General features: G+C 42.4%; 3 protein-coding genes across 3 annotated transcripts; 2 read left to right on the top strand and 1 right to left on the bottom strand.

Annotated features, from left to right (window-relative positions):
* Positions 1-1,039: 1,039 nt before the first annotated feature.
* Positions 1,040-15,920, bottom strand: LOC131676477 (cAMP-dependent protein kinase type I-alpha regulatory subunit-like). The gene is made up of 6 exons (XM_058955541.1): positions 15,839-15,920; positions 15,589-15,768; positions 15,290-15,538; positions 15,115-15,226; positions 2,118-2,251; positions 1,040-2,056 (listed from the first exon to the last, which is right to left on the bottom strand). Exons 1-6 carry the CDS (start codon positions 15,860-15,862, stop codon positions 1,328-1,330), a joined length of 1,428 nt encoding a protein of 475 aa, XP_058811524.1. The 5' UTR covers positions 15,863-15,920; the 3' UTR covers positions 1,040-1,327.
* A 249-nt stretch (positions 15,921-16,169) lies between these two features.
* Positions 16,170-21,438, top strand: LOC131676174 (uncharacterized). The gene is made up of 3 exons (XM_058955295.1): positions 16,170-16,425; positions 20,791-21,055; positions 21,111-21,438. Exons 1-3 carry the CDS (start codon positions 16,170-16,172, stop codon positions 21,436-21,438), a joined length of 849 nt encoding a protein of 282 aa, XP_058811278.1.
* Positions 21,439-21,440: 2 nt separating this feature from the next.
* Positions 21,441-23,108, top strand: LOC131676173 (minichromosome maintenance domain-containing protein 2). The gene is made up of 3 exons (XM_058955294.1): positions 21,441-22,510; positions 22,568-22,794; positions 22,846-23,108. The coding sequence occupies exons 1-3, from the start codon at positions 21,441-21,443 to the stop codon at positions 23,106-23,108; spliced, it is 1,560 nt and encodes a 519-aa protein (XP_058811277.1).
* Positions 23,109-23,131: the final 23 nt, after the last annotated feature.

Genomic DNA, 23,131 nt, shown 5'->3' with positions numbered 1-23,131 from the left:
CTCTGTGCTGCGCACTAGCGACTTCGGTTCGCCCAATATGTCTGCGCGATCAGCATCAATGACCATACACTCAGTGTCACGATAGACGTTTAAAGTCATATCCTAACTTCACCTGCAATTTGTCTTTTCAACGTTTTGAAGGTTATACGGCTGATAAATGTCAAATTTTCAACACTTACCGGGTGTTTACTTGAGCCATCTAAAAGCGCGGCTTAGATATCAATTTGCATTTGCAAGTGCGCGGCAAAGAAATCTGATCGATTAAGCTGTAAAAGTTAGTTGTGCGTGGAATTGCTACACCGCGGTCTCCTTGACTCTCGTACTAAGTGTTGTCGGGATTTTGACGAGCCGACTCTTTTCTTCGCTGACATCATCAAGCACTTGACAGTTATTATATTAGCTGTGGTTTGAAGAGGGCGAGAGGAGCAATTTGACCTATGAAGGGGGTCAGTAGCAGCTTGTCCGTCGGAACTAACTTTCTTGTGTCATATATGTTATTGAAATTAGCACATTCCAGACCAATTTCTAAAATTGAGTTTTTATGCTATATGCGGTTTTTGATCTTTTCCGATCCAGCTGACGTTAAAGATACGATACGAAAGTCTTGCAGCTCTATCAATTTATGTAATGAAAGATTATTCTTCGTCTATTAGTCCAATAACCTTCATTATATCATACTCAGTTGCGTTTCGGCTTCGCCTCATCAGAAACCGACACTCACTTATTGTCGGAATAGATTAGCGCCGGCTTGACGCAATGCTTCAGTATATGCCAGACGTTCTAGCTAGCAAATATAATTTATTAGTTGGATAGAGGTGTGATCCATCCAGCAAATCGCGATTGTAGATGCACCGAATGTTAATTTCATGACCTCGTATCCAGAATTACATTTGAAATTCAGGCTGATTCCGTCGAAGTCACGGAGATTCATCACTCATACACACATATATCAACACCTGATTCTCCCAGCCCAACCATCTTCCATAAGGACTCGATGATGTAATGAAAACCTCTCAGCAGCTCACCCATCGTTAGGAAACATAATTTATTATCCATTACATGAATGTACATACTTCGCTTTTTGCGGCGGCATCTGCTGGCACACTCGAGTGCTCATCACAGTCAGTGTTTTAAAAACGTCCAAATCATTTGCACACCTTGTCTGTGTGTGTATGTGTCTGTGTCTACACCGTAACGGTTTCCCGAGAGAAGCTATAAACATCGAAAATAAACAACAATTAGTCAAAGTTCGTGTCTGCGCGAATCGGTTTGCCGATTGCATAATTTTCTTTGCTGCGTTGTGAATACTTGTAAACCACAAATCAAATCAATTTGGTCCCCTACTCTGCTCCACCCGGCACACGATGGGCACATCGATCAACCGGGTATGATTCTGCCGACCTCGCCGCTGCACGATCTCATTGACAACCTTCTTCCGATAGGCCAACCAGTTCAAATCGTCCAAAAATTGTTTAAACAACTGCTCCCGGCTCGGAATGGCCATTTCAAGGTACATTTTAATGCGCTGCCAAACATTGCCGGTATTCTGATGTTTCATAAACAGCCAATACCGTGGGATTAACATACACTGCACGTGGTTACGGGCAACGATCGAACGATCCTCCATTCGCTCACCCAGACCGAAAACCGATCCACAGCTGTAGGAACCCACATCTATGAAATGATGCTCAACGCATTCCTCCGGAACGGTATCTTCACTACCACCACAACTCTCACGATCTTGCTGCCCGAGAACGGATTCGGACAGGGAAGCCCGCAATTTAGGGGACAGCACCGACAACAGCACATCCGAGTCCTTCCGTTGCATCAAACGCTCAGCAACGCGAAGCTGCCGTTCGTCCGATTCGGACGGCAGCAGCCGGTAGCATTCCCGCAGCCCATTCATCTTTTTCTTAACCTTCAAACACTGCAGAATCATACACTGACCGCTTAGGACAAAATATGCATACTCAAAGTTTCCACCCGTTCCGCATACGGCAATCTGCTGCTGGGAGTTGAAGTCGTTCACCTTGGCGAGGATGCAGCATTCGCGGATCTGGTGGAATATTTATAAAATTGAAATATTTCTCCCTTTTGAAATGGACTGGATACCGTACCTGATCCTCGCTCCAGTGGTCAAAGTACTGAAAGCGACGAAGCGCCTCCATCATCTGGTTCCATTGCAGCCTCAGGGTTGGCTCTAGTAGGCGCTCAAAATCGTCCTGCAGAACGCACAGTAGCTCGCAGTCGGCTGGTTGTGACGAAACAACGATGTAGTCCGTACGCCAAGCAAGCGGGAAAGGAAATAACGAATGAGTTCTCATTACTAGTTAGTTCTTCGTCGGTGGTTTAGTTCGTTTGATAAAGGTTGGTGGCTATTTTCACTCTACTAATGAAATAATGCAAACTTTCATGACCCGGTAGCAGCCAATTGTTTAAGCGTTCACATAAGATGTGCAACTGTTTGGATTTTAGTGTCTAACTGGTGCCAATTTGATGCTGGTTTGGACTTATCTAACTAGCATTAAGTTGGTGTTAGTTACTGACGAGAAGAATCCTAAACACTAAAAAACCAAATTTTTATTAGGTTGAAAAAAGAATTGTTTCATAAAAAATAACATTATACTTTTCAATTTTTAAATTATTTCCGTGCGAACGAACCATTTGATATCTGTATTTTAGAATAGTGATGATAAATCAATTTACCTCAAATTATGGCAAATCACTTATCGACAAAAGAAGCACGTTGCTTTAAGGAATATTTAAATATTGAACATTTTTAAGCGATTAGGGTTATTAAATGTAAAAACAAATTTTAATTTTATTGCATTGATTGAGCTCTACTTTCTAAAAGTAGCCATGAATTTGTCAATTGATTTTTTACGAACATGTAAACAAGCCCCTGTATGGCACTATCTCTTTCACATAACAATGGTTTCGGCCACATGAATTAGTTTAGGTTACAAAAAGTCCGTTTACCCTAATTATGTTTAGGCTTTTCTACCGCAACCACCGCCGTTCGGAAATCGTTTAAACTTTTGTGTAGGCATTTTCCCATGTAAATTATACATGCGCCGATAAACGGGAATGCCTCTGCACGGGTTTGGACGAATGGGGTAAAACATCTCTAATTCGAAGATTGAATAAAAAAAATCTCTAATTCGTTTCGCGTTGCTTCGTGACGATTTATTTGACACGGCTCAATGCGTTAGCACAACTGAGCCGTGGATCTAAAAGTAAATCTAAAAAATACTAAGAATGTCTGTCTGCCAGATCTTGTAGACGCAGTTTGCCGCTGCGTGTTGAGATCCATTTCCTTGGCGGTGAGGCATTAGTTGCCTTATCCATCGCAGCTTGGGGGTCATTCAACATGCCTTCTCTCGCGTTATCGTTCACGTCCATGTCATCATCGGTACTGCTTTCTTGCTGTTCACGGTCAGGGGTTATTTTTTTCTTGTTCTTACTGTTGTAAATCCGTCTTCAACGATATTTGCTTCTTTATTGGTGATGCTAGTTGTTGGTTTAAGAGCGGTTGTCTCGTTGTTTTTGGTTTATCTATAAGTGTCGGTGGCTGCTTGTTAGAGTTGGCTGTAGTAGACGATTTTTGACTAATTGCATCGGCGTATGTTTTCCGTAGTGGGCTATCTGGTTACAGAATAGGCATGTTGGGATTTGTCCGGAATTTGTGATCAGCGTTGTTTGCTTATAGGTTACGCCATCCTTCGGTGATTCAAATTCGATAGTCATGTAAGAAGGTATTGGTTTTATCACTCGAATCCTCACAATACGAAGGCCGTTGAGAATACCGGTGAAAAAAATTCTGCATGTGGCATTCGTTGTATTCGTTCTTCGCAAAAAAATAAGTTGGTGAGAATCGACTACTGATTCACCACCATGTGCTGTTAGACCCCATGCCAAACTGACTCAGACATAACTTCATTAAAAGTTTAATAAATTCTTCCAAGAAAGTTTGCAGTCTTCGACAAAGTTGTAGCCAACAAAACTATCAATCTTATTATCACTTTCAGTGATACACTGATGCATACAGTGTCACCTAGCGCTGAAAATGCAAGTATGTAAAATGTAGATTGTTGAAAAATCCCATAAAATTTTCGATCACCTTGGTTTGGTAGCTAAACTTGCCCGATTTGGGTCAAATTTGGAGGAGACACTCCTAGTGGGACTAGAAATCAACATCGATTACATTCCTTGTTTAAAGTTTGAGTATATCACACGCCTCCGGCACTTTCTCTGAGGTTATTGTTTTCTACGCGCTGTTGCGACGGTTCTAGTGAAGGTGCTTTCTCCGTGCCTTAGTGTGTTATTGGTAGGCCTGTTCGCCGCACTGCTCAGGCGAGTTTGCAGATGGGGGTGGTAGTGTTTTTGGCGGTCATCGGTCGTCGTAGCGAGTGAGATTTCGACGGCGACGCAATGAAGGAGACGCTCGCCTGACATTGGTGGTAGATTTAGGCCAGGTCATCGGTTGCCGTGTGGCGCTGATTTTTCGACCAATTCAGCTGGCGTTCTAGTAAGCTACAGAGCAGTTAAGTTTTTTCTTTTTATTATTCGTTATTATCTTGTTTTACCTTTGCTTCGGTTTTTATTTATTTCAGCCATTAGTTATTCTTGCCGTGTAAATGTCTGACGAGGACGACATGAATCACTATGACACCCCTTCCGAGTCTACCAACTCCAAAGAAGGACCGCGGGGCTTGACAATAGCAGGAGAAAGTGACTAAAGTAGATCTGACCTTCTTTAAAACAATTGTAGGATGGATACTCAATGTTTTTTATATCCCAGCATAGTTCAAGCGAATTATCTCTGGATGGCTCCCAACTACTATAGTGATTTAGTTAAGCTAAATGACCCCTCCTGTCTTCACCAATTAGTTCCGATGGCTAAACCGTCAAACAGGATTAAGGACACCGTCGTAATACGATGGAACAATGCGCGTACGACAGTTGGTGGTGGGAAAGTAAGCAGGAATTGCGTGTCGAATATACCTAACTTGAGCGCAGGCTAGGATGTATAATTAAAGCGAAAAAGAGAGGTTATTGGCTTAAGCTTTCAACCCAGGAATTTATTTCCCGGGATACCCGGAATTTTCGCATTTCCCGGGATTCGAAAATTTACTTTTTCCAGGACTCGAGAATCTTTGGAAAATCTCGATCAGCGAACATTTGTTTGTGAACAAAGAGTTTTGCAAACAAAGATAAGCTGCGGAAATGGTGCTAATTTTTCCAAAAACTTATTTTTTTTACTTGTGCGGTTTTTCAATTTTTTAGCCTGAAAAACTTACGGATTTAGGACACCATGTCGATCGGCCGATAAGAATGTTGATCGGAGGCTGATTTTCCTGGTTTTTGGATCGCGCTGACTTTCATTTGTCTTCAATCGTGCGAAACAGTGATATCCCAAGAAACTTGTTTGATATATTTAGAAATGTTTGAGCATTAAAAAGTACAATTTTCATTCAAATTAAAGTCCGTTCAATCAAGAACTAATTGCTATAGTATTCTGAAAAATCATATGGATGATTGGATTGGGTGTGGAGATATCGTTAGTATCAAAGCGCAGTTTAAGCGCTTCTGTATTTATAGATATATTTGGTATGAACAAATGATGATCATATATATGAATTTTGGAAGCTCTAGCGACGGAAGGTGATAGCCCTAAGAAAAAAACAAATATATTAATACGGAATGCTCTGGCGGTTTTGCGAAGACACATTTACGTATAAAAGAGTCGAACCGAGATACAGGATACCGTATATTAGGCGTTGCATTGCGCTGTGACGACGATTTTGCTGGATTACACGCTGACTCCATCTTGTTTGACTGCTGATTATTTCATAATAGTTGCTTAGGAAATGGTAAGTGGGAATTCATACCAATCCGGCCCATAATAAAACTTCAACAGCATGATAGTAACCATTGCTGGCCGCCCCCATCTCCATCGTTCACGGGGAAGGATAAAGGATAAGGCAGACGAGAATGCCTGCAAAAAATTCTTCACAAATCCTCGCCTAGAATAACTACAGGATCATACTTTCCCCTTCTTCTAGTATCAAGTCGTGTACGTATGCATTCAATCGACTGTAGCTATCGGTACTGTGCCGATCCTATTGTGATTGAACTATTTATTGATTTTTCTCGTTCCGCACACACCGATAGCCGAGAGCAATTAATGACACTGCTCAGCCAGCAGAAGTCGAATTTTTAGCTACTTTTTTACTAACTAATTCATATTTGCTGAAAATAGCCCCACAAAATCGATACAGTAGAACCTTGCGGTAGTTAAAACATAGAAACATTTTCAACATTGTGTACAGTTTACCTTCTCATCTTACACAGTAAAGAAGTGTAGTGTATCAGTAAAGCGAGTAATCAATTCTACCTGCCACTTTGTTGCTCATTCACTGCATATACAGTATCCGGCTGCGCTACCAGTACTAGAGCAAAACACAATTTTTATCGACTTCAATATTTTGCGTATTAAGTGAAACCTACACGAGACAAACATATTGTCAATAATCATTTTGACAATGTTTAGAAATCAGAATCAGAAGTTATTGGCTCGATTGGCATGCCCGCAACTGTGTACTGATAACGTTTAGAAGTTCAGCACAGGTAGAAAACTTTATTGCGAAAAACAACCTGCAACACGGTATCGAATATGATGAAGATATAATCGAAGTACGATTACACGACCTAGCACCACGCACTAAATGACAGCTGCTTTCATACCCTGAATTATCGAACAGAAGCTAGGATCGAGAGGTCCAGGTTTGTAAGTTTACTACTGCGACGTCGATTGGGCTGGAGACACTTGCGACCGGAGATCGATATCTGCATTCCCGATTTTTTCTCGGTGGTGGGGTCGTGAGTCAGGTCTCCGTGCGTGGCCCTGTCTTCTACCGAATCGGACTTCATCATTTTAGAGGAAGCGTTCTAGGATGTTCAATGGATCCTGAAGCTACTCGATTGCATTCAGAAGCAGTTAGATCTGCCTATCTCCATCCTTGAAGATATGCAAAGCGTCCCTATATCTCTATAGCTTATTTCAAGATTCATTTCAGAAGCAGATCTCCAATGCGCTTAAAAGCCAATCATCTTTTCGTACGTTTTTCACCTGATTACAATGATCTCACATTACAAGTTAACAAAATTACAGAGGATTTGGAAACGCTTAGAGCCAACAAGTTCTGATTACACCAGTTACAGAATGCATCTATATGTCGCTGAAGTTCAATACAGTCCTATATTGACCGCACAATGAGGAATAGTTTCAGATCACCAGCATACATAAGTTTGCACCCCGGGGTATAACACAGCAAACGTCATTGAAGAATAACGGAAAAGCAACGGTCTGAGATTGCTCCGTTGAGGTACACCCGCCAAGTTGATGGCAAGTTCATTTCGTCCTAAATTTAACAGACAGAGATTCTACGAGATAAGATTCAAGCCACCGTGTAAAATTTGATGGAGCGTTCAGTCGCTCGATCATGGCCAAAAGAAAAGAGTGATCTACGCGATCAAAAGCAGCTTTTAGATCAGTGTATAATTCAAAAAAAAGTCTTCCAGTCGACTGCCCGTAGTGAGTTATGAAGTCTAGAGCAGTCTGTCTTAGAAAAATTGAACTATAAATTAACACTATTCTACTGGATCACTTACTGGTTGAATCAGGAAGCCTTCTTCAACAAATCACTTTTTTTGTAAATTAGCTTCTCAAATAACAGCAGAGGATTTCAATGAATTATTTTGTTTTTTTTTGTAACTGTTTCTACGAAACGGAACAGGAACCGTTAAGAATAAGTATCTTACGGATTAATTCGGATTTGATGAACCATTTTCTCAATCTGATCTATCCCTAAAACATTTAGGAATTCAGTGACACTCTGTCTACTTTAGCAGCTGCATCCTATATCAGTCTTTCTTTGCCTGATTTTACTAGGGTTGGCACACACATACACGGTTGGAATTGACAGTACTCAGCTACTTTTGGGTCACTGTGTGCGCAGCTGTCCTCGAAGTACTGACAAATTTGCTGGTGTGCGTTGTGTCTCCTAGCTAGAGATCTTTCGCCAGCTTACACTCGGGATTCTTCAGTTTTGTTATCCTCATCGGCAGACTGCCTGGAAAGTTTATTCCACCGCTTCTCCATAAAATTCCGGTTACGGATTTTCTCTTCTTACGAAACGAGGTTTTGTTTAAGTATCGCTCGTGCATCTACCGCCGATTACAGAACCGTCTCGTTATCTTCTAGGATGAATTGCTGTCGGATCGTCTCGTTTAGCTCTTGATCGACGTTGGAAGCATACTCGTAATGTCCCAAAAATAGGCGTCCGTAGATTGTCTAATCAAGGACACTTCACTTCACTGCCATAGGCTCTCCGGAGTGACCTACACGACTCTCGACTAGGTGCAGACAGATCAAGATTTCGCAGGCCGATAAGTACTTTTGTTTCAGCATTCCAAAATGGCACGATTGGGGCGTCCTTAAGGTGCTTGCACTGCTTGGCTATTTCGTTAGGTACGGTCAACGAACTAACTTTGTGCGCCGCCACAAGTTTTTGTTGCAATTGTTCTCCTTTAGCTGAAATCACTATATCGCCTAGCTGGACAGATTCTGAGGTTGATCCTGGGTGGAAGGTAACTTCCAGTTACCAAGCGCCCCGTCGACCATTTTCTGGTGGTATTTCACAATCTACTCGAACTAGTCCCCGGCGGTGGGCCTAGCCTACTCCGACGGAAAAATTTCCCAACGTCAAAAGTTCTCTCGAAACCGTTATCTCGATGCTGGTCGGTTGAGGTGCAGAGGTCTGTCCTGCGATTCCGGTTGGAGGATGACTTCCGCTTCTCAGGAGCCCCGACGGCCTATCGTCGACGATATGTTGCGTTCAATTTTATCCTCTGCGGTGGATCTAGCCTACTCCGGTCGCGCCCGCTGGTCTTTTTTATCTCTCTTCAGTAGACTGACTTGTCGAGGGACAAGGTCGGTTCGACGATTGCGGTTGAAGTGTGACTTGCGGTTCATCGGTGCCTCGACGACCCGAGTATAAGGTTATTCGACTAATTAATTACAAATAATAGAAGTAATATTCAATTTTGATTGAATTTTGTTGAGTGATGGTTTTTACTGGCGGTTAGTTTGGGCCACGGGTAACCGCCAGTAGACCGTCTGCGTGTGGCAGAAGGCCCACGGTTGTTGGTGGGGGGGGGGGGTCCCCAGCACTCGGTCGGAGTGTGACGGGGTGCCCGCTGGCGAGGACTGGTATCTGTTTGGTGGACCCTTTGGTGGGGAGAATTCAGCCCTGATATTTTATTTATTTATTAACAGATTAAGGCCGAAGTGGCCTGTGCCGTATACAAAAGATTCCTCCATTCCACTCGGTTCATGGCCGCGCGTCGCCAGCCACGCAGTCTGCGAAGGGTCCGCAAATCGTCTTCCACCTGGTCGATCCATCGTGCTCGCTGCGCGCCACGTCTTCTTGTACCGGTCGGATTGCAATTGAGAACCGTTTTCACCGGGCTATTGTCCGACATTCTGGCTACCTGCCCGGCCCACCGTAGTCGTCCGATTTTCGCGGTATGACAGATGGGCGGCTCCCCCAACAGCTGATGCAACTCATGGTTCATTCGCCGTCTCCATGTGCCGTCTTCCATCTGCACTCCACCGTAGATGGTACGCAGCACTTTCCGTTCGAAGACACCAAGTGCGCGTTGGTCCTCCACGAGCATGGTCCAGGTCTCGTGCCCGTAGAGAACTACCGGTCTAATCAGCGTCTTGTAGATGGTCAACTTCGTACGACGGCGAACTCTGTTCGACCGAAGTGTCTTGCGGAGGCCAAAGTAAGCACGATTTCCTGCCACGATGCGTCTACGAATCTCTCTGCTGGTATCATTGTCGGCGGTCACCAGTGAGCCCAAGTACACGAACTCTTCAACCACCTCGATTTCGTCGCCACCGATGCAAACTCGAAGCGGGCGGTTCTCATTCTCTTCTCGTGAACCTCTTCCTATCATGTACTTTGTCTTCGACGTGTTGATGGCAAGTCCGACGCGCTTGGCTTCTCTTTTCAGTCTGATGTAGGCTTCCTCCATCTTCTCAAAGTTTCGTGCAATAATATCAACGTCATCGGCGAAGCCAAGTAGCTGAACGGACTTTGTGAAAATCGTACCACTCGTGTCGATCCCTGCTCTTCTTATTACATCTTCCAGCGCTATGTTGAATAACAGACACGAGAGACCATCACCTTGCTGTAACCCTCTGCGTGATTCGAAGGGACTCGAGAGCGTCCCTGAGACACGTACTACGCACATCACCCGATCCATCGTCGCCTTCACTAATCGCGTCAGTTTGTCCGGGAATCCGTACTCGTGCATAATCTGCCATAGCTGATCTCGATCGATAGTGTCGTATGCGGCTTTGAAGTCGATGAACAAATGATGTGTGGGCACATTGTACTCGCGGCATTTCTGCAGTACTTGACGAAGAGCGAACACCTGGTCCGTGGTAGATCGTTCGCTCATGAAACCCGCCTGGTACTGCCCCACGAACTCTCTTGCAATTTATGATAGTCGACGACATAGTATTTGGGAGAGTATCTTGTAGGCGGCGTTCAGCAGGGTGATTGCTCGGTAATTACAGCAATCCAGCTTGTCGCCCTTTTTGAAGTTAGAACGTGTTGAACCAATTTAGATAGGATTGCAATCATCCAGTTGACCATGGTGGAAAACCTAGTTGACACTTCTCTACAGCGGAGACTAAGATGCTAGTGTACGTCATCAAATTTGAAGTAGTAGAGCGCTGCTTTACACATCCGTGCTGGCACTCGTCAATGCTACGAGAAGCAGCTGCGCAATCTAACTTTTTAATTACTATAGTCAAATTCAAACGCCAGATTCCTCTACCGTTTTCAATATTCTCATTGTCTCCAACCGTGTGATTTGGATTCATAGCAATCATCATTCCCCGAACATTTTGATAGTAGATGGACAACAAAACCGTCAGATTTAGGATTGCGCGGATAAACGAAGTAGGTCGCTGACTGGTACGATTGCTTCAGAGCGCTCGCGGGCTTTCGAAAACCGTAGACCGTAGGTGTTTCGGTGATGGCAGCGCAGTTGTTGGTAGTTGTTGATCCAGACTCGGCGATGGCAGCAAAATTATGCTTCATGTAAATAACGGCAGATTGCGGGAGAATATAGAACTTGAGTCAGTCTTGGCGATGGTAGCGAAAATGTGATTGCTAGTAGTTTGAGGTCTATCATCGAGGAAAATGAAATTAGAGGCGGAATTATTCCGGAATAGCGTTGCGCTACAGATGCGTTCCTCTCCGTATAGTAATCCTAATAATTGGTCGTTTGGTTGTCGAATTATTCGCAAATCACGATAGTAGATGTTTTCCGGCCTTTGGACAGAACCTTATTCCTAAATGATTTGGAAGCTCGGATTTAAATGTTATGAAGATCCGAGACGTGAAACTGTGACAGCCTTACTTTTAGGAACTAAAGGATCTATTTTAGGTTTGCAAATCCTTCCCTAAGAAATCTTTCACAGGGGTAAAAACTTCATCATCCATCGTCCACAGCTCCTCAGATGGTACAACTATTTTTGTTTAGAGCGGATCATCTTCACACCGAGCTTTTACATCATCTTTCGAATCAGCTATGTCATCCTTTAGAGATATCAGGGGATTGTTGTTCTCCGGAAAGTATCTCTAGAAAACAAGTCAGCACGGCCGTTACACATCCAAAATAAAATCTGAGTGGGCTCCCAGAACGTCTCGAATATCATAATCCATCTTGACACATATCATGTGGAACGAATTTACGTACTATTCACGACAGGTGAGTTATGTATTACCGACTTTCGGGCAGTTGCTACAAGCCATGCTGTGGAAGGATTCAAAAATGCATACCGGGTATGCAATATGCGCAGGAAATTAAGTGTGCCGATAGGAGCGAATTTGCACGCGATGTTTGATAACTCAGCTATCCACCAGAAGAGGTCGCTTTTGGCAAAAATATGAGCGTGACGTAGTGCGTAGTGGTCTAGTAAAAATTAATACAAAAAATGAATTATAAAATAAAGTATCACTTTCACAAAACAACACTTGCAGTAATCATGTATGATCCTGATTGAAGTCACGAAACTTCAACAAACCCGTACAACCGATTAAAGGAAACCGCGACTGTAAAACAACTAATAGTTAAAAAATGCTTTCAGCTCTATTGACGACCGGGGTATAGCCACAGTGATGCCAGATTTTGCGCGTATAACTCCCTCGAGTAACATTTGCCTCTATTCACTCGATCGTTGTTTTCGAAATATTAAAAAAAATCATTCTGGCGTCGGAATTATCAAACAGAAACTTGGACCGACAGGTCTGGAACTTTACTGCTACGTCGACTGGACTGAAGACACTCGCGTCCGGAGCGCGGACTCTGATTTTTTCTCGGTGGTGAAGTCGTGAGCTAGGCCTCCGTGTGTGGCACTTTCATCTACCGAGTCGAACTTAATCGCTCTAGAGGAAGCATACTAGGAGGTTAAGTAGATACTGAAATCACTGAATAACTATCAGAAAAAATTGGATCTTCCTATCTCCATTCATTATTCTTTATGATACTCAAAGCTGTATCTGGCAAGTGGATAACGAAAAAGTGAATTAGGGTGATTGCAGTACGGGAATGTAAAATACTGCTCGTTCAAAGACCTGCAAGAACATGAATATTATTAGTGTACTATATATTGCTTACTGGCAGCTGTCGGTTGCCTACCTGTTCCGCGCTGGTGATCCATTGGCAATCGATCCTTGCACTTTTCAAGTACTTTTGCGGTTACAGATTTTCAACGCCATGGGGAAGCTTCAGATTTTCCATGTAAACGAACAGCAATATTTTACGCGTCTCCAATTAACTCACTTCCATCTTTGCCGCAACAGAATATTCAACTTCGGAATTCACAGGATATGAACAATACAATCTAAAGGGAACTGTGCGAAGTTTGGCTAATTTCTTTTTTTATTGTAGAGGTTTTAAACCAAATTTTCACCTTTCCGATCCGATTCAGTACCGTGCACGGACGCCAATATTCTTTCATACATTTCAAATGCGAGCATTCGCAGTTGTCCGGGACGGTGGCGTGTAAATAGTGCTTTAACCTTAATGTCATTCGCCTATTTTTGGGTTACAAAAATCTCCTTGGAAAAATTTCTAACCTTATGTACGGGGTTGGGAATCGAGCCCAGGTGAGCTGCGTACAAGGTAATCGATTTATCGACGCCCCAATGATAATTTTAGTTCAACAGGTAAAAGTTACAATGTTGAAATAATTTAATATTTACCCTTCATCTTAGGTTCTTTTCATTTCAAAATGCGGAACTATTTATAGAAAATCCTATTTTTAATAAATTTTTGAACAATAACAAAGCTGCATTCAGTACAAGTTGTTCGACCGACGTACGCTTTACCCGTTTGTCCCAGTATCGCGATGAAAGTATTTCGCTACTCATTGTAGTAAAACTTTGCAACCATAATAACTTTCATTTGTTCCACATACCAGAATCCAGTACCCTTCTTCCAATGAATTACTATCCCAAGTGGAACTCGATCGTTGTATCATAGGTTCAGTCCTGGCTGACTCCTTTCAATGGAATCTCGTATTTTATTAATTTTTATTATATTTTATTTACGTGACTTCAAATGTTCTTCATTCGTCACGTGGAATCTCGTACAGATAAGTAGTGATTTATATGTGCAGATCATACGGTGATGATGAATTCGGTAATCCAGAATGACCGACTGTAAACCGAACCCTTCATATCTGAACCGGTAGGTTGTAGCATTACCTTTACAACATAGTTTCCCAATTTCAACAAATTCCACCCCCAATTTCACCACCCAAGCATTCCCAAGCACCAATATAATTTACGGTGAAGAATTGAGACACGCTCGATTGGAGTGGTTGTACGACAAACCACAAAACTGAATCACGAATAGATGGAACCCCCGAAGCACATGGCCCCAAGAAGCGATAAAACATCGTAATCTATTAATCACGCGGTGTGTCGATGGAGTCGAGGAGCGGCGGGCATCTTCTACCTTCCTATTTCAGGAGGCACGTCTCAGCTGAAGGCGAACGGGAATCGGGTTTCGACAGTACAAATTTCGAACTATCGATTATCCAAGTTAGGGAATCTATTACCGTATGTTGTTTATGGGAAAGTAAGTTTCGAACAAAAACTCGGTTTTAATTCGCAGTCTATCAAACATGTTAGGGCGGAATGTAGAAAATTTGAGAGGAAGAAAAACAGCCAAACTTCACATGAATTGGGTCCTTAAACCATATTTTTGGGCTTTTCCTATGCTGCTGACATAAAAGATTCATAGTCAAACCTTTCAGTTACTATATTGTCCCTTATCTGTTCTCTAGGATAACTGTCAAATATGACAACCCATGTAGCTGAAACCATTGTCAAGTAAGATCGTTTGTGTCAAACATGAACTTGTTTACATTTTCATAGAAATTAAATTAAAAATTGAAGTTAGAGGTCTTATTTTTTTAGATCCCGCTTAGGTAGCAAACTTTCCAACGCATACGGTACTCCATCATGGCTTCATGAGGGTTGTAAATGACTTGCCAGAACAGTCCCCTTTACCGTATCAAAGTTGCGATAGGTTAGCACAGAGTACCAGATTAGTAAACAAACGGGCCGCTGGCACGCGAGTATTGTTGCTATCACCGCAAATTCAATGTCGAAAGCGACGTTAAAACATCGTAAAACTTTGGCTCTGTGGAAAGTTTTAATTGGGACTATTAGTCGTGCCTTTCAGCGGGCGATTTCATCATCGTTAGAACAAAAATGCTGGTGCAGAATAACTTCAGTTTCACTATTTATCAACAGTGAAACCTCGTCTCTGAAGCACGTAATGAAAGAATGTCGGAGTTTTCCTACTGAAAACTTTCGATTTTACGGAAATGTTCTTCAATATCTAAGTACTCAATCAAAATGTTACGGGGCAATATACCTATTAGTAATTGCCAAATTCAGCTTTTACGGATCTTCCAGGCAAAAATGAAAACCGAAAAAAGAACTGCCTTATACTCACTAGCCGAAACGCAGGTAGTCGTCCGAGGGCAGCCGTAAAGAAAGGCAATCTCACCGAACATTTCCCCTGGCACGCGAACCCCGTATAGCACATCCACATGCTTCTTGTAGATCTGCCAAAAGGGGTTAATTATTACTCCACAGAACCAGCGCGCGTTTCGCGCGAAAAAACTTACCGGATCCCACTGCAGCCTGCTGACGGTGATTTCTCCGTCCAGAACGAAATAAACAGCCAGCGGTTGCTGTCCCTGACGAATTATGGTTCGACCAGCACTGTAGTAAAGGTACCGTGCGCAGGCCGCCAGCTGCTCTCGAACCTTAACCGGAAAGTGAGAGAGACATTCCAGCTTACGAAACACTTCATTGAGCTTGAGAATTTGCTCCTGGGTTCGATCTTCTGCGCGTTGATTTAGAATGGCTTTTTCCTGTTAATTAATGATATTAAATCTGTTTTATTAACCTCACATGATCTTACCAGAAGTGTCAAAAGTCCTTTTTTCCCCTTTCGCCGTACAATCAGTGCAATATTCCGACGAGCGTTTTCCCCAATTTCCTGTTCATCGATGTCAGAAAGCCAGTAATTATTGCAAATTACTAATCGAACCAGAGCTTTGAACCGAAAACGTGCCACGCGCCGCCGGCGAAGCTTCTCTTCCTATAAGTCAAATGGCAAAAAAATATAATTAATTAAATTCAACGTGGTTGACCATAAAAACTTTTCCTACGTCCGCTCTTTTCTTGCTAGCCATTGTTCGCACTCCTCTTCGATTTTCGTTTAGTTAAATTTCAAATCTCTTTCGATCAGTGCCTACGTTGATTTTTGCACGCTGCTCGAACCCCAACAACGCCAGAGCTTTTTCGCCGCCGCCGCCGTCGTCGTTCGGAAAGCTTTTGCCGAAGCGTGATGTTTCTCATTCCCACCACTACACGAACGGCGCGCGCTGCCTGGCAGCGAGCACACAAACAAATCAAAAATTCAAACTGTCAATCCACGTACCACGTGCGCGTGAAAAGTATCAGTCAGTGAAAACGTTAACCGCATCAAAAAACCCTCCGATGTCCACGTTCAATGAAAGCAAGTGCAACTATACGACCCTGCTGACCGATTGCCACCTGGAGGCGCTGAAAAAGGAACTGCATCTGCGTGAACGGATTGTGATTTTTATCCAGCAGACGGATTTGTGGGAGCTGGTGAAGCAGGTTTGTGTCCGATTTCACGAGCGGTTCGTGCGCGGGAACAACGAACAGGATTTGCTGCTGGGGCCGTTGGTGGTGCCGCTGGAGTTTAGCTATAACGCGCTGAGGAAGTTTGGTGAGCTACATTTTAACAGTGAAATTTATATGTTCTGCGTTGATACAGTGAAGACCCATTTTTGTTAGCCCCTTTGGTGAATTTTAGGCTGGTAAAATCGGGACATATATTTTTCTTTCTTTTTAAAACACCGAAGCTTCCGTGCGAAATTTCGCTCGAAAATTTGTGCAAAATTTCGCTCGAAAATCCGTGCGAAATTTCGTACGAAGTTCTGTGCCAAATTTTTAATGAAATTCCATGCGAAATTTCGTAGGAAGTTCTGCGTGTGGAATTTCGCGCAAAATTCCGTGCGAAATTCCGCGCAAAATACCGTACGAAATTCCGCGTGAAATTCCGTTCGAAATTCCGCGTGAAATTTCTTGTGAAATTCCGTGCCAAATTTTGTGCAAAATTTCGTGCGAAGTTCCTCGCGAAATTTCGTGCGAAACTCCGTACACAATTCTGTGCGAAATTCTGTTAGAAAATTTCGTGCGAAATTCCGTGTGAAATTTTGTGCGAAATTCTGTGCAAAGTTTCGTTGAAAGAAAAAGTCCAAAAAAGTTAACATTCGCTAAAAAAAATTTCCGGGATTTCATCAAATCTCGACGTTTCATGCATTTTACAGTCATTTGGCATCAAAAATGCAAATTCGATTTTGAAATTTTCCTTTACTCCCCCCTTTGATCAAAAATCGTCAAAAAAGACAATTTTCGTCAAATTTTTTTTTAGATTACATCAAATTTTGAAGCTTTATGCATTTTGAAGTCATTTGGCATCAAAAATACCAGCTCGATTTTGAAATTTTCCCTCCTTTGAACAAAAAAGTCCAAAAAATTAACTTTCGTTAAAAAAAAAAATTTTCGTCAAAATTTTTTTTGCGAGATTACATCAAATTTCGACGTTTCATATATTTTAAAGTCATTTGGCATCAAAAATGCAAATTCAATTTTAAAATTTTCCTTTACTCCCCCCTTTGAACAAAAATCGTCAAAAAAGACAATTTTCGTCAAAAAAATTTTTTGAGATTACATCAAATGTTGACGCTTTATGCATTTTGAAGTCATTTGGCATCAAAAATACCAGTTCGATTTTAAAATTTCCCTCCCTTTAAACAAAAAAATCCAAAAGTTAACTTTCGTTAAATTTTTTTATTGAGATTTCATCAAATCTCGATGTTTCATGCATTTTAAAGTCATTTGGCATCAAAAATGCAAATTCGATTTTGAAATCTTGCTTTACTCCCCCCTTTGAATAAAAATCGTCAAAAAAGTCAATTCTCGTTAAAAAATTTTTTTTGCGATGTTGCATCAAATTTTGACGTTTGATGCATTTTGAAGTCATTTGGCATCAAAAATACCAGCTCGATTTTGAAATTTCCCCCCTTTGAGCAAAAAAGTCCAACAAAGTTAACTTTCGTTAAAAAAAAATTCGGGATTGCACGTTTCATGCATTTTAAAGTCATTTGGAATCAAAAACGCAAATTCGATTTTGAAATTTTCCTTTGAATAAAAATCGTCGAAAAAAGTCAATTTTCGTCAAATATTTTTTTTTTGCGAGATTGCATCAAATTTTGACGCTTTATGCATTTTGAAGTCATTTAGCATCAAAAATACCAGCTCGATTTTGAATTTTTCCCTCCTTTGAGCAAAAAAAGTCCAAAAAAGTTAACTTTCGTTAAAAAAAAATTTTTCGTCAAAATTTTTTTTTTCGGGATTATATCAAATCTCGACGTTTTATGCATTTTAAAGTCATTTGGCATCTAAAATGCAAATTCGATTCTGAAATCTTCCTTTACTCCCTCCTTTGAATAAAAATCGTCGAAAAAAGTCAATTTTCGTTAAAATTTTTTTTTGCGAGATTATATCAAATTTTGACGCTTTATGTATTTTGAAGTCATTTGGCATCAAAAAAACCAACTCGATTTTGAAATTTTCCCTCCCTTGAACAAAAAAAATCCAAAGAAGTTAACTTTCGTTAAAAAAAAAATTTTTCGTCAAATTTTTTTTTTCGAATCTCGACGTTTCATGCATTTTAAAGTCATTTGGCATCTAAAATGCAAATTCGATTTTGAAATTTTCCTTTACTCCCCCCTTTGAACAAAAATCGTCAAAAAAAGTTAATTTTCGTTAAAAATTTTTTTTCGCGATTTCATAAAATTTTGACGCTTTATGCATTTTGAAGTCATCATCAAAAATACCAGCTCGATTTCTAAATTTTCCCCCCTTTGATCAAAAAATCCAAGTTAACTTTTGTTAAAATTTTTTTTTCGGGATTTCATCAAATCTCGACGTTTCATGCATTTTAAAGGCATTTGACATCAAAAATGCGAATTCGATTTTGAAATTTTCCTTTGCTTCACCCCCTTTGAATAAAAATCGTCAAAAAGTCAATTTTCGTTAAAAATTCGTGCGAAATTTCACACAGCATTTTGTGAATCGTGTGAAATTCCGTGCGAAATTCTGTTCGAAATTCCGTGCGTAAATCTGCACGAAATTTCGTGCGAATTTCCGTGCGAAATTCTTTGCGAAATTCCGTGCGAATTTTCGTGCGGAATTCTGTTCAAAATTCCGTGCGTAAATCTGCGCGAAATTCCGTGCGAAATTCCGTTCGAAATTCCGTTCGAAATTTTGTGCAAAAATTCGTGCGAAATTTCGTGCAGAAATTCGTTCGAAATTTCGCGCGAAATTAGGCTCGAAATTTCGTGCAAAATTCCGTTCGAAATTCCGTGCGTAAATCTGCGCGAAATTCCGTGCGAAAACTGTGCGAAATTTCGTACAGAAATTCGTTCGAAATTTCGCGCGAAATTACGCTCGAAATTTCGTGCAAAATTCCGTTCGAAATTCCGTGCGTAAATCTGCGCGAAATTCCGTGCAAAATACCGTGCGAAAACTGTGCGAAATTCCGTGCGAAATTTCGTGCACAAATTCGTGCGAAATTTCGTGCAAAAATTCGTTCGAAATTTCGTGCAAAATCACGCGCGAAATTTCGTTCGAAATCCCGTGCGAAATTCTGTTCGAAATCCCATGCGTAAATCTGCGCGAAATTTCGTGTGAATTTCCATGCGAAATTTCGTTCAATATTCCGTGCGAAATTCCTCGCGAAATTTCGTGCAAAATTCCGGGTCAAATTTCGTGCGAAATTCCGCTCAAAATTTCACACGAAATTTCGTGTGAAATTCTGTGCGAAATTCCGTGTAAAATTCCGTGCAAAATTTCATGCGAAATTCCGTGCGAAAATTTGCGCGAAATTTCGTGCCAAATTCCGTGCCAAATTCCGCGCGAAATTCTGTGCGAAATTTCGTGCAAAAATTCGTTCGAAATTTCGTGCGAAATTAAGCGCGAAATTTCGTGCGAAATTTTGTTCGAAATTTCGTGCGAAATTTTGTTCGAGATTTCGTGCGAAATTTCGTCCGAAATTCCGTGCGAAATTTTGTTCGAAATCCCGTGCCTAAATCATGCTCGAAATTTCGTGCCAAATTCCGTGCGAAATTCCGCGCGAAATTCTGTGCAAAATTTCGTTCAAAATTCCGTGCGAAATTCCGTTCGAAATCCCGTGCGTAAATCTGCGCGAAATTTCGTGCGAAAATCCGTTCGAATTTCCGCGCGAAATTCTGTTCGAAATTGCGTGAGAAATTCCGTGCGTAAATTTGCGCGAAATTTCGTGCCAAATTCCGTGCGAAATTTCGTTCGAAATTCCGTGCGAAATTTAATTCGAAATTCCGTGCGAAATTCCTCGCGAGATTTCGTGCGAAACTCCGTGCAAAATTTCACACGAAGTTTCGTGCAAAATTCCGCGCGAAATTCTGTGCCAAATTCCGTGCGAAATTTCGTGGGAAATTCCGTGCAAAATTACGGGCGAAATTCCGCGGGAAATTTCGTGCGAAATTCCGTTCGAAATTCCCTGCAAAATTTCGCACGAAATTTCGTGGAAAATTCCGCGTCAAATTTCCTACGAAATTCCGTGCAAAATTTCACACGAAATTTCCGTGCGAAATTGCGTGCGAAATTTCGTGCCAAATTCCGTACGAAATTTTGAGCGAAATTCCGTTCGAAATTCTGTGCGAAATCCCGTGCGAAATTCCGCACGAAATTCTGTGCAAAATTTCGAGCGAAATTTCGTGCGAGATTCCGCGCGAATTACCGTGCAAAATTTCGTGCGGAATTCCGTCTAAAACTCCGTGCAAAATTTCGCACGAAATTTTGGACGAAATTCCGTGCGAAATTTCGTGCGAAATTCCGCGCGAAATTTTGTGCGGATTTTCGTGCAAAATGCCGTGCAAAATTCCGTCCAAAATTTCGCACGAAATTTCGGGCGAAATTTCGTGCGAAATTCCGTGAAAAATTCTGACCCTTCTTTTGACCCTTAAATCCAACGCACACCCCACAGACGAACAGGTTCTATCCCAACTCATTCGAGAACCGACGTACTGTGAAAAAGCCTTCCGGGAGGTTATTCTTAGCATCGCCAATACCATCTTCACCCGACTCGAACCTCCGTTCCGTATCCGACTGGAGCAGATCTACTGCCGATTGCGGATCAAGTTACCCCCACAGGAGCGCTACCTATTCCGTACCCAGCCACAGAACGTACCAATCGGGTTGACGGTTTTCCGCTGTGTAGTCCAAGGCTACAGTTCCCCTCAAACCTACATGTAAGTATCTGATTCAACAGCAGCAATTGATCACCAATTAACTTTAACGTTCCAGCCTTCAATCTATCTGGCTGTGCCCAAACGATCCCCACCTAGTCACCATAACCGGCGAAATCAGACGAGCTCCCAAGTGCGACGAGTGCGGTACGACGCTGCAGGAACATCAACGAATTCGGTCCGTTTCCGATTACTGCACCGTTCGGGTGTTCTCCGTCGAGAGCTTGCAGACTCCGGTCCAGGTCGGACGAATCTTCCAAAGCATTTCGGTGCGGTTGGCGGACGATCTTTGTCAACAGCTGCGACTGGGTTACGAGTACGCCATTACCGGAGTGTTCAATCCGGTTAATCAGCTGTTTAACGCGTGGGCCGTTGAGGAGATTTAGAGATGGATGCTACGGTTGGGTTTGTGTTGGATCCGGAGGAAATGGTTTTTGGGGTTACTAGTGATGATAATCAAATCAATAGTGTTCAGGTTGAGGTGTCCAGAGGTCGAGATGGTGCGAGTTGTTTGGAAGTTGTCACTAGTTTGGAGATGAGCGAGTTCGAACGTTCTCAGCCTCTTTTTAGCCAGCACAGTGCAACGGAAGAAATGAATACAGAATACAGCGATGAGGGCATTTCGGATCTCTTAACAGAACAAAATTCAATGCCGCTTCGTTTATCTTGGGAACCTACACCTATGAGTTCAGAGCCTAGTCCGAAATGCTCGGAAAACCCCATTCAACCAACCCTGGACTTCTATTCAGTTGAAGCTACTCAGACGTGGACGTTCTCCCAAAGACGTACTTCAATCGAAGTTTTACCGCCTGGCAGCACACCGAATCTACAAACTCAAGACTACAGCGAAATCGACACGAAACCAGCAATATCCCAGTCAACCACTCCGATGTACCAAGAACTTTCCCCCATCCCGGCTTCCATCCGGGATCTGTACTCTTCCGTCACCGAACAATACAGTGACTACTGCTTCTCCTACATGCTAGCCGCCCAGCTTTGCCAGGACACCGTTCCGATGAACTCGTACAACTCGCTGAAACTAGGTCTCCTGCTAAGTATCACCTCGATCCATCAATCCCCGGAAGACGCGAAAGCCTTCCACGTGATCAGTTTGGGAGCCGACACAGCTATCTCGCACTTGCTGATGACGTCCATCGGTCAGCTGGCGCGTCGTTTCGTCACGGGAATGCTGGACCCGCTGGCCGGTGGTCGTGTTCTCGAGGATAACTTTGTTGAGTGTGGAGCGACGACGTTGGCCCGAACCGGAGTTTGCTATATCGGTGATTGGTCTATGCAGAAGGTGAGTAATTCAACCCGGATTCTGCGGGAAATTGAGTCCGGTCAGGTGATTATTGAGAATCACGCGATTAGCTATCCGTTAGAGTGTGCCATTTGGACGAGTTGGAATTATACGCGGAGGGCGAAGCAGGATATTAGTTCCATGGTGACGTTTTTGAAGTACTGGTACTGTGTAAGCTTAGCGCGGGTTATTTTTAAAGCTTGTTTTCGTTTTAGCACCTTTGGAATTCCGATTGTTCTACCGGAGGAAACGACTAGCTCAGTGATTGATTTCATTCTGGAAAAATCGTTGGTGAATGCACCGGCAGAGCAGGAGGCGTTAATTTCTGAGGATGACGTTCGACAGTTTCTAGCGATGTTATACTACCAGCAGGTTTCAATTTCCGCGGATGCGGAGAAACTGCTTAGCGAATACTTCGTAGTCACGAGACTGAACACACCAGGTAAGGAAACTTAAGCTACGAGTCGCAAGTTATAACTGATTCTTCCAATAGAATTTCTCACTCAGGCCTCACTATCAGCTCTTCGGAAACTGACGGAAGCCCACGCTCGGCTTTGCTTCCGTAACGTAGCTTCCCGCCTGGATGCCGTAGTCGCAATCATAATCTGCGAACGCTTCATACATACCGTTTTCGCTAATGTCGGCAACGCAGCGCCTCTAGCGGAAAGTTTTGAAGGCATCGACGACCTAGAGCAGCACTTGTACCGATTCGACTGCTGGTTGAAGGTTTTTCTCAGAAACTCAAACCACCATTAAATACTACCATTTGTATTTATCCT

The sequence above is a fragment of the Topomyia yanbarensis genome, chromosome 1 (assembly GCF_030247195.1).
Source record: "Topomyia yanbarensis strain Yona2022 chromosome 1, ASM3024719v1, whole genome shotgun sequence".
Taxonomy (NCBI): Eukaryota; Metazoa; Arthropoda; class Insecta; order Diptera; family Culicidae; genus Topomyia; species Topomyia yanbarensis.
This window is presented reverse-complemented; position numbering and strand designations above follow the sequence as displayed.

What these genes read in the sequence shown, in the direction of transcription:
- LOC131676477 (XM_058955541.1), bottom strand. Translation starts at nt 15,862, where the DNA reads ATGGCTAGCAAGAAAAGAGCGGAC. An exon ending in CTAGCAAGAAAAGAGCGGAC is followed by an intron (nt 15,769 to 15,838) that starts GTAGGAAAAGTT and finishes TTTGACTTATAG; the next exon opens with GAAGAGAAGCTTCGCCGGCG. An exon ending in ACCACTGGAGCGAGGATCAG is followed by an intron (nt 2,057 to 2,117) that starts GTACGGTATCCA and finishes ATATTCCACCAG; the next exon opens with ATCCGCGAATGCTGCATCCT.
- LOC131676174 (XM_058955295.1), top strand. Translation starts at nt 16,170, where the DNA reads ATGTCCACGTTCAATGAAAGCAAGTGCAACTATACGACCCTGCTGACC. An exon ending in TAACGCGCTGAGGAAGTTTG is followed by an intron (nt 16,426 to 20,790) that starts GTGAGCTACATT and finishes CACACCCCACAG; the next exon opens with ACGAACAGGTTCTATCCCAA. An exon ending in AGTTCCCCTCAAACCTACAT is followed by an intron (nt 21,056 to 21,110) that starts GTAAGTATCTGA and finishes TTAACGTTCCAG; the next exon opens with CCTTCAATCTATCTGGCTGT.
- LOC131676173 (XM_058955294.1), top strand. Translation starts at nt 21,441, where the DNA reads ATGGATGCTACGGTTGGGTTTGTGTTGGATCCGGAGGAAATGGTTTTT. An exon ending in TCCATGGTGACGTTTTTGAA is followed by an intron (nt 22,511 to 22,567) that starts GTACTGGTACTG and finishes TTTTCGTTTTAG; the next exon opens with CACCTTTGGAATTCCGATTG. An exon ending in CACGAGACTGAACACACCAG is followed by an intron (nt 22,795 to 22,845) that starts GTAAGGAAACTT and finishes TTCTTCCAATAG; the next exon opens with AATTTCTCACTCAGGCCTCA.